Genomic DNA, 11569 nt, shown 5'->3' with positions numbered 1-11569 from the left:
TGTTGAAAATTCATTTTTTTGCACTTGATTGATATCCAGAATTCCTTGAGATTGTAAGAATAATCTATGTTCTCTGTGTTCAAAATAAGTACTATGAAAGATTATTTTTATGCTAAAACCTAAATGTTGTTAGAATTTAAAAAATAAAATTATAAACTTACGTTAAATATGGTTCCAACTCAGGACAATTATTCAAAATGTACCATTGAACTTGGGTTTGTTGATCTTGAGTTAGTGTGATGGATGATTGTCTTCCAAATGGTCTTTTAGGCATGTTGAATATTGACAGTGTCGATTGTTTTCTAATTCCAAGGTAATCAGGATTGCGCTCAGGACGATTAAAGCGTGTTTCCATTCCACGAAGATACATTGAACAAAAGTTTAGTGCCTCAATAATAATTTATCCTTCTGCAATAGAACCTTCAGGTCGAGCTTTGTTTTTCACATATTTTTTCAAATGACCTAATTCCCTGAAATTAATTATGTTTTGAATATATAGTAATAAAGAATTGTATTCAATGATTATTTAATTTTTTTAACTTAAGTTATAGATTTTGTTACCTTTCGATTGAATACATCCATCGCATTTGTACTGGACCACCTAACTTAGCTTCTAATGGCAAGTGAACCATAAGATGAATCATCACATCAAAGAAGGCAGGAGGAAAGACACTTTCTAATTTACATAGCGTGAGTACAACGCCCTTTTTCAATTTGTCTAAGTCTTTCACATATAATGTCCTCGCACATAGCTTTTTGAGGAATAATGACAGCTCAACAATAGCATCCATTACTTTCTTTTTCAAATATGGCCTTATACCAATAGGTAACAACCTCTGTAATAAAATATGACAATCATGAATTTTCAACCCAAATAACTTTCCATCTTTCATGTTAACATTCTGAGATATATTTGTAGCATATCCATCAGGAAATTTTACAGACTTTATGAACGTACAAAATTCTTGTCGTTCCTTCGCTGATAATGTATAGCATGCTACTGGTTTGAACCATTTGTTCCCCTTCTTTTTCATGTGTAGCTGCTTACGAATATTTAAATCTTGTAAATCAAGTCTTGCCTTTTCAGCATCTTTAGACTTCCCATCAATACTAAATATTGTACCAACTACACTATCACATATATTTTTCTCAATATGCATCACATCCAAATTATGTCTTAGTTTTAATTTAGGCCAATATTCTAACTCCCAAAAAATACTTTTTCACCTTCAGTTCGTGTTATTTTCATAACATGCATCCTTCATTTGTTGCTTATCGTCCTTAATGATCTTATCATTTTTACCTGCCCTACATTTCCATACACCCTTTAATTTATCTAAGATTTCATCTCCTGTTAAAATTCTTGGAGGTGAACGCCGTTCGATTGTACCATCATACTCCATATCATTGCACCATTGGTGGTTCGGACACAAATATCGACGATGACCCATGACACATGTTTTTCCTCTTATTCGAAATGAAGACGTGTCATCTTCACAAACAGGACAAGCTTTATAACCTTGAGTGCTATACCCTGATACAGTACCATATGCTGGAAAATCATGGATCGTCCACAATATTGCTGCACGCATTGTAAAATATTTTTTTATCAATAATATCAAAAGTACGTACACCATTTTCCCATAGTTCTTTTAGCTCATCGATCAGAGGTTGTAAATAGACATCTATGTCTTTTCTTGGAGCACGATGTCTCGAAATCAATAATGCCATCATTAAGAATTCTCGTTTCATGCATCTCCATGGCGGCATGTTATATGGCATTAGTAACACTGGCCACATACTGTACGAGTTTGATAAATCACTGAATGGATTGAACCCATCTGTTGCAAATCCAAGCCTTACATTTCTAGATTCTTTTGCAAAATCTGGATATTGTCTATCAAAATCCTTCCAAACCTCTGCATCTGCCGGGTGTCTAAGTACACCTTCTATATCAACACGTTCTTCCTTATGCCACCTCATATCAGATGATGTATGACGTGACATAAAAATTCTCTGTAGTCGTGGAGTTATAGGAAAATATTGCATCTTTTTGTGTGGGATCTTCTTGCCTTTAGTTCCTTGGAATTTGTATCGTTCATGACCACATATAGGACATCTTTCAGAATTTTTATTCTCTTTCCAAAATAAAGCACAATCATACTCACATACATGAATAGTTTCGTACCCTAAACCAAGATCACGCAACATTTTCTTAGCGTCATAATAAGATCGTGGAATTTTATTGTCTTTGGGAAATGCTTTCGAAAGTAAGTCGAGCAACAAATCAAAAGATTTGTTACTCCAACCACACATCACTTTAATGTGCATTAGATTAACAATAAATGTTAAGATTGAGAACGTTGTACATCCAAAGTATAACTCATTTTCTGCTTCTGCAAATAAGTCAGGCAATGTATTCCTTTCATCATTGTGCTCGTTTGAATCTCCAAGGTTCACAAAATCACTATTATGATGATATTGATTAGCTAAATCTTCTAATGCTGGTATCATATCGTCATCATCTTCATTATCACTATCACATGATATTTCGTCTTCTTCACTATTTGTTTCTAGGTCCTCTCGGTCTTCGTTTACTTCTGTGATATCTTCCCCATGATATTCCCACGTAACATATTTACTATAAAATCCATTTACGAATATATGATGCTCAATTGTCTCCAAGTCATGGTAATATAAGTTCATACATGAAACACATGGACATCGAATTTTATTTTCACCATTTAAGTGAAGCATTGATAATTTAATAAAACTCTTAAGTCCATCAAAATACTCTACGGATAATCTATTCTTTTGGAAAATCCAATTTTTATCCATCATTTCTCTATTATCTTTCGAATAAGTAGATGATGAATTATACTACATTGACAAAAATAAAACACTTAATTAGCCATTGAATTATAGTTATAGGGTATGTTATGGTTATAGTACAAAAAAACATGTATCTGATGTGAGTATAGGGTAGGATACGAGTATAAGTAATTCCGATCCTACTCGATTACATGCATATTTTTTTATAATTATTTTACATATATATATTTATAAATACATTTAATTTAAGTGTCAGATAGACACATATGTGGAAGTCTTTGATCGATACATGCCATTATTTTTAATGTTTTATTTAAAAATTTCATTCAAATATTAAAAAATTATTTAAAATCTAATTAAAAAATTAAAAAACATTTAAAAAATACTTAAAAAATTCTGTTTGAAGGAGAAATTATTTTACACACTAAAATTATTATTCATTTATAAATTTAATTAAAATAGTAAAATAAAAAAAACTAAAAAAACTTTACAAAATCTTAGCTTAAGTTCTAATTTAAAATAATTTAATATATAAAATTCTAAAGTTAAATAAAAATAAAACGTAAATAATAAACTGAACATACATTTAAATCAAATCTTCATTTTCTATTTCTGAAATAACTTTTTAATATTAAAATGAATTTTTAAATAAAAAATAAAAAATAATGACATGGACCAATCAAAGATGGCCACATATGTGTCTATTTTACACTTAACAACCAAGGACCTACAACTATCAAGAAAATAAAAATTATTATTAATATATATCCAATTTGTTATTTAACAAAAATAAAAATTTGGGGTCTAAATTTTTAGTTATTAATATTTTGAAGTATACATTTTGGATAAAGTATAAGATCACATTAATATTAAACTCAAAACCCAAAACCCTACTATTATTATAAACATTTAAACACTACTATTATTGATAAAATTGCATGTTACTTATTAAAAATAAAATTGCAATGCATAAAATATGACATATATACTAAATCAACCTATTTGCACGTTGATTTTGTATTTAAATAATTAAATGATAAAATATGTTTTAAATATACTAATTAACTAAATTTTCATAGTCCAAGTAACTTTCAATTATTTATGTAATAATAAATAATTAATATTTTACTACTAACCTGGTAGCACTCAAAGTGTTGAAGGTGAATAGCGATGAGTGTAATCCTGAAAATAAAGTTATAATAATAATAATAATAACAATAATATTTATATATTTATTAATATATACAATTTATATATTTGGAATATTATTATTAATATATATCCAATTTGTTATTCAAAATAACTTAATTATTAATATTATATGATGATAATAATATCTTTCAAATTTTGTTTAATTTTTTTTTATCTAAGTTATAAATTTTAGACATAAATTTTTAGTTATTAATATTTTGTATTATAAACTTTAGGTAGATTTTAAAATTATTAGGGTTAAAAATTACATATCGGGTCAAGCCCAAAACAAAAAAACACCTAAAGCCCATACATAACCCTAGATATTTCTCTTTCTCATCTAACCAAACACTTAATCTAATTTTATTTCAACAGCCGCCTGCACCCCCCCCCCCCCCAAAACAAAACACCACCATCGTCTCCAGGTACCCGAGCTCCCAACCTAGCCCTCGCCCTTCGTCACCTCCTCCGCCTCCCTCACGCGCGACCCGAGCCCAGGCGTGACCGTCGCCATCACCATCATCGTCAGCTCGATCTCCGCATCCCTCGCGCGCGACCCTGAAGCCAGGTGTTCCCGAAGGCAGAATTGATCCCAACCTAGCCGTCGCCATCTTCGTCTGCTCCATCTCTGCCTCCCTCGTGCGCGACCCTGAAGCCAGGTGACCCCGAAGCAAGACTTGATCCCAACCCAGCCCTCGCCATCATCGTCAGCTCCATCTCCGCCTCCCTCGCGCGCGACCCCGAAGCCACTCTGATCTTTGGCTCAGTGAACTGTTTATTTTTCTCTTTCTTGGAATATTGCAAATGAATTTCTGTGATTATAATCTACATTGTTTTCGAGGGAACAATACGGTGGAGCTGACTGTTAAAGTTTTTGCTTGTGAAATGTGAGAGTTGTGTTGATTTAGAAACTGTTAAAGTTTTTTATTCTTCTTTTCTATGATGTTTCGATTGTGTGCTTCACGCTCAGGTAAAATTTCAATTTTATTCGAATTTCTCAATGTGAATCTATACCCATTGTTGCTTAACACCATTGAAATTTATCAAATTTTCATTACAGTGCTCCAAAAAAGGTCTGGCGTTTGGGCTATGAATTATATTTGAGAAGCAAATTGTGCATTGGGTTTTAAGACTAAACTAAAAATAATGTTAGGTTCCATTGTAGAGTGTATAAGTGTGAAGTTATTGCTGTAAGCCTGTAACTTAGAAGATTAATTTTGGTCCTTGTTCTTTGTCCTGTAGACAGGTTCCGGGAAGACACTGACATATCTTTTGTTGATATTTTCCGTTATAAACACTCAAAGATCAGCTGTTCAAGCACTCATTGTGGTGCCCACCAGGGAACTTGGTATGCAAGTAAGAATACCATTTTGGAGTTTTTCTGTAATTGGGCCAAAAACTGGAATTTACATATTCTTTAAAAGGAGGGGAAAAAATGCAATTTTAATTCTTGGCTGCAGTATTTGAATACGTATAATGGGTAGCTATGTATAGTTTAGAATGATTATGATTGTTCATTTTTTTTCACTAAATTAGGTCACTAAAGTTGCTCGGACTTTGGTTGCAAAGCCTATGGAAAGTGATATGGAGCTGAAATCATGTACTGTCATGGCTCTTTTAGATGGTGGATCATTGAAAAGACACAAGACTTGGCTAAAGGTGCTGTTCTTGTTACCTTGTAATGCATAATTAAGTTAAAAATCTTGGGTGGTCAATGGAAATGTGTAATATATCCCATTGGATTTTTTGTATTATTATTCTTTAGAACAATGCTGTTGTTTCAGTTTGCAATATGTTTAATTTTAGTTGTTTGTTTCACTGATTCTAATTTCATATTTGTTATGTTTTGTTCTTTGTGTTCTTGGTCTAGATATTAGACAGAGGCCGGGGAAGGCAATTGTCATCCCTCTCTGCGAAGAAGATAGTGATGGTGAGGAGGATCGTTGTACTGGTGGGCATAAGAAGCGGCAATCAGTGACAGGTAATTGGGACCAAAGGGGTAGGGGAAACAGAGGTCATATGTGGAGTATCTACCTATTTACTTAGTTTATTCCTGATTGTGTTACTATTTTTAATAACAGGGAAGGTCCTCAAGCAAACAAAGGGAAAATCATGAAAACAAAGGGAAAAGCTTACAGGTATATGTACAATTATAAAATCTTATTAATGCTTGCAGCTCTCTGTCTTCTATTGTATTGTTTTGTTATTTTATAATTTGTGTTTGGTTTTTAGTTTTAAATCTTATTATCCTAACAATTAATGGTTTTATTTCTCTAATTATGTTACTATTTTTAATAAACTAAATTCATAAACTAATAACATCTAAAGTATTTTTACTCACAATGCATAATATAGGAATTCATAACTGAATTTGTATTAGCATAATATAGTAATTCAAAACTTAATTTGTATAGGATGGTTCCTAAACACAATTTGATTTGAGATAAAAATAAATTTCTATAAGATAAATATGTTAATTTATAATTGAATTTGTATGAGAAATGATATGGTACCTTGTGATTTGTGCTGATTTGTGACTCACTATCTGGTTTTGTATAAAATGATTTTGCAATATTTTGGTGTGGCAATAATGATTTACCTTGGAACTTTGCTTAGATTGAATACCTAATTTGAGAAAAAAAGGGTTGTAAATCAATTTAAAAAATACAACAAATGATGTATAATTATTAAGAAACTGAGTTAAACTTAATTTAAATAAATGAATTAACTGACCTGATTGTAGATTGAATACCTGATTTGAGAGTACATGAATTGTCTGGCCTGATTATAGATTGAACACCTGATTTGAGAAAAAAAAATTTGTAAATCTATTTAAATAATACAACAATTTATGATTATAAAGAACTTGAGGTAGACGTAGTAATGATGTACTCTCATACTTGATGTTTTGGCTGGAGAGAAAAATTCAATGTTGATAAAAGTAATCGATATGATAACTCTTATATAAGAGTGTGAATGTGATGTTAAATTATAGATATTATTTTAAATTTAATTTAAACTTAATATTGTTTAAAAATATCTCAACAAAATTAATTAAATTTAGATATTTTTTATTTTGAATGATTTGATTATTTATTTACTCTGTTTTTTCACCCAATTAGTGTAATTGAATATTATTATATCAAGTTTGAATGATTTGAATGCATAGAACTTTAAAACAAAAAAATCAAAAAATTAAGTTTGAGGTCTTACCTTATTTCACGGTAACAGACCATTTTAATAGTTTGAAAGTTTTAATAAAGTTTTATTTTTTTTAAAGTAATTTGAAACAAACATACCACTTTTGAGATTTTTCCTATTCACGTTAATAATGAAATATCTTTCAAATTGTATTTTTATAATTAATGTTTATTATTTGATTCTTTACACTCTTATAATAAATTAAAACTAAATTTATTATTTTATAATTAATGGTGGCTGTTATTTCCTAAATGTGTGGTTATAGTTAAATTTATTAGTTTTTTATTATTAAAAAATAGAATATATATATAGGATAGAAAGACACGTCAACAACCTTTTTTTTTTCTCTACTCTTCCACAACAGTATTTTAATTTCTTCTTCTTTATTTTAATTTATATATTTTTAAAATTTAATCTTCTATCTCTGTCATCCCTTTCATTTCAACCTCTACTGAATAAACTAATCATCTAAGAGAAAAAAAAAAGAAACAGAGGAAAAATGGCAAAAGGGTGTGGAAATTAATTTACTGAACATGTTGGATAGTAGGATAGTTGATTAATTGATTCAACCAACCCATTTATAATGAAAGACAAACTTTACTACTTTAGTACGTCAAATTTGTACAAAAAATGATCCAAAAATTTTATATACTTAACTTTAGATTTTAATTAATCTTTCAATTAAATTTCAATAAATTCAAATAAAATTGAAAGACAAACCATGCATATTTATATTATAAAAACTGAAGTCATGATTGCTTTACTTGAGCCAAAATTATACCAAATTTCATATGATATGTTAAAGGTCAAATTTAGAATGTTAATCCACGACAATCAAAGTCAAATAAAAAAAAAGAAACAGAGGAAAAATGGCAAAAGGCTGTGGAAATTAATTTTAGTACACCCGTAACACAAAATTACCCTATATATATAGTAGGATATAGTTTTTAAAAAAAAATTCTAAGATATTTGTATTATTGTTCAATACATATTAATTTAATCAGTTTTGTTGAGTCATCAAACCACTTCACTGGTTCCTCACTTTGCAAGATTAATTGTATTCTCTCCTCATTCATAAAGACACTTCAAGTATAATTTCCAAATTTCAATTCTGCTTCTTCCCAATTGACTTCAACTTCTTTTTCACTGCAGTGTAGGTATAGGAAGAACTGGAGCATACTGTGTAATTCAAACAAACTCACATATACCTCTTTCGGAAACCAAAAGGGAATTGGAACTGGGAAAAGATCAGTCACTATCAACATCGGTCACTATCCACATCGGTCACTATCCACATGCAGTAACATGAACTTTTGATGTAGTGTAGATTTGTATATGTGATTAGTTTGTATAATATATTATATTTTGTATTGTAAACACTTAAATTGTATATAATATAGCTCATTAATTTTATAAAAATTAGTTTGGTTATTTTAATATTGTTTTTATATATATAATAAAAAATAATTAGAAATGCTATAATAATAAAATAACAAAAAATATTAAAAAATAATAATATATTTGATTAAAAACATAATTTAATTAATGTATATTAATTTTGCTACCAAATTTTAGTAGCAAAAGTATAGTTTTAAATTATTTAAGATTTATTTACTACTAGTTTAATAATTGTTTGCTACCAAAATTTGGTAGTAAAATCATTTTGTTGGATTTTAAAATTTTAATGACAATTGCTTTGACTACCAGTTTAAAAGAAATTTGCTACCAAATTGTTGTAGCAAAACAATTTTAATAGACTCAAAAAGTAATTATTTTGCTACTAAATTTATCATATTTTGCTACTAAAAATTTAGTAGCAAATAAGAACTATTAGCTACAAAAAAATTTGGTAGCAAAATAGGTATTAGCTACTAAATATATATCATTTGCTACCAATTTTTTTGTAGCTAAAAATCTTTTTTCTTGTAGTGACAGTTTTCCAATCCCAATGTCGTCGACTCACAAAAGGAACTTTGAAGCCTCTCAATCATAACACTCGTGAAATAGCTGAGTGGTTCATACTTAGAACATGTGTGGTTATTATCAGTTTTTGTTATCAAGAATCGTAACACTATTCTAATTAACAGCGAACACCCACAAGAGATTAAACAAAAATACCCAGATGGTGATCATGATCGTTTGCATAGGAAAAAAATTCGTTCGTGGTTTCATAAAAAGGTAGCTTTGAACTTTGAACTTTGAACAGTCATTTTATTAATTATATATTTTGTGAATCTAATACCATTTTATGTATTTAGATATATGACTTACACAAACTTGGGTCTTTGGAAAATGATGATGAATTGTTAGCTTTAGCATCTAGGTCAGATCATTTGTCAACCTTTTACCAAGGTTGTATAGTCAATGGTGTTCGATTTATTACACACGACCGAGATAAAAAGCACACCACACACTATCTTTCACTGGTGCATATTCAGTGGCATTATTTCGATGCAAATGATTTAATACAAATCTAAGAATGAAGAAAACAGTCATTGAAAATAATATCACCAGTATAAATGTCAATGGTGAATGGTACAAAGATGAGCCGTACATACTTGCTACTCAAGCTAAGCAAGTTTTCTATCTCGATGATTTACTTAGAGGTCGTGATTGGAAAGTTGTAGAAGATGTGAATCATCGACATATTTGGGACATTAAGGACAATTCTGATGAGGTTAATGATGTTATAGATGTTGTACATGAAACAAGTTCATCAAATTTTGTGTTGACTATGGACCTAGGTTACCTGATTATGCAATCTGATCAACCTGCTGCATATGTTGGAGCTGATGAAGAGGGTGACGACGAAGCTAATATGTCAGAACATGAGGAAGTCGCAGATGCAGAGGATGAATTGTTAGTTGAGCTTCATGAAGATGAAAATGTGTCTCCGATTACTGATGGAAATGATAGTGATTACTCTGTTTAGTTTTTCTATTTGTGTAACAGAACTATATATTTAAATATAATAAAGTTTTTTTTTGTAATTATTATTATTATGAATTGAATGTGATATACTTCTATTTTAATGCTAATTACTAACTAATAAATTTTAAACTGAAGTATAATGTCAGCTGATATAGCAACTTATCACGGCGAAGATGGTGGGGGTCAAGACCCGCCAGATCCTTCTAGGGTACCATCATCTTGTGAGTCAGGTTAAATATTGCATATCAAAATTATTTTTAGAAATTATATTGTTAGATAAATATAACATCAATACTAATACTGGTTATTGCTAATAAATTTTAAAGCCCCACCGACGAGAAGAAAAGGTTGTGGCCTTGCTAGTAATAATGTTCTTGAAGAACGAAGGAAAAAAGCCGGGAAACCATTTGATCTAGAGCTTGATCATGTGACCAACAAAGTAGTTGGGCAGGAGGATCAAGCTTTTATTCGCATGCTGGGCACTCTAGTTACCATTTTGTGTCCGGGACATTATTTGGATTTTGCTGATGTACCTCAACAGTTTAAGGATCAAGTGCTTGATCGTATGAGGGTAAAAAAATTACAAATCTTGTACTTTTCATTATTTATTTCCATTATTTACAAAGTCATCTAAATTTTTTTCTTAATGCAGTATTACTATAATATAAACGGTCATCCACAACATGAGTCAGTTCTGGCAACTGTCAACGAGGAGATGGGAGAAAGATATCGCGAGAGAAAGAACAATAGACATAAACACTTCAATTGTCATTATGCTGGACTAGAAGATTTGGAGAATGTCCTCTCTAAGCCACCTAACCATTGCACTAAGGTGGCTTGGCAGAATATTTGTGAATTGTTTTTGAGCGAAAGATTGTTGGCTCGTTCCGCTAAAAATCAAGCAAACAGAAAACAAATGAAGTATGTAACAACACAAGACACCAAGTCGTTGGCAGCTAAGCGTCACCAATATGTAAGTGAAGATGTTAATTTAATTTTATAAAATAACACATTCTGAAACATTTTGTTTACATTTGTATATGAGAACCTAGATGCGCATGTTGTTGATACTTGGAGGGATGCTCATATGAAAAAATTGACAAAATCTTTTGTCAATGAGGCAGCTCAACAAGATTATGTAAGTGAATAGTATTGTTTTCTTGTTTCTAATTTTTGTTTATAATGTTATCTTTATACAGGAAAAAATGGCGGTAGAGGTTCAGAGGTCACAGCTTGAGAGGCAGAGTCAATAGCAGAGTGAGGCATCTCTTAATGTATCTGGCGTTGATTCATCCTCGGTCGATCAATACGAGATACTAAGTAAAGTACTCGGGGAGAGATCTGACTACCAAAGAGGAGTGGGTTATAGGGTGAAAGGGAAGGCAAGAAAGAAAACCTCTAGCTCTACAGATCA

At 30.5% G+C, this 11569-nt stretch overlaps 1 protein-coding gene across 1 annotated transcript; it reads right to left on the bottom strand.

Annotated features, from left to right (window-relative positions):
* Positions 1 to 400: 400 nt before the first annotated feature.
* On the bottom strand, positions 401 to 2706 carry LOC133825688 (uncharacterized). The gene is made up of 4 exons (XM_062258599.1): positions 1803 to 2706; positions 1304 to 1582; positions 562 to 1126; positions 401 to 470 (listed from the first exon to the last, which is right to left on the bottom strand). Exons 1-4 carry the CDS (start codon positions 2704 to 2706, stop codon positions 401 to 403), a joined length of 1818 nt encoding a protein of 605 aa, XP_062114583.1.
* Between the last annotated feature and the right edge of the window lie 8863 nt (positions 2707 to 11569).

The sequence above is a fragment of the Humulus lupulus genome, chromosome 3, assembly GCF_963169125.1.
Source record: "Humulus lupulus chromosome 3, drHumLupu1.1, whole genome shotgun sequence".
NCBI lineage: Eukaryota > Viridiplantae > Streptophyta > Magnoliopsida > Rosales > Cannabaceae > Humulus > Humulus lupulus.
The sequence above is the reverse complement of the archived record's forward strand: the minus strand, read 5'-3'. Positions and strand labels throughout refer to the sequence as shown.

Coding starts and splice junctions, on each gene's coding strand:
- LOC133825688 (XM_062258599.1), bottom strand. CDS start 2,706: ATGAACTTATATTACCATGACTTGGAGACAATTGAGCATCATATATTC. Junction 1,583..1,802: donor TGATTTATCAAACTCGTACA/GTATGTGGCCAG, acceptor CAATGCGTGCAG/CAATATTGTGGACGATCCAT. Junction 471..561: donor TGGATGTATTCAATCGAAAG/GTAACAAAATCT, acceptor AATTAATTTCAG/GGAATTAGGTCATTTGAAAA.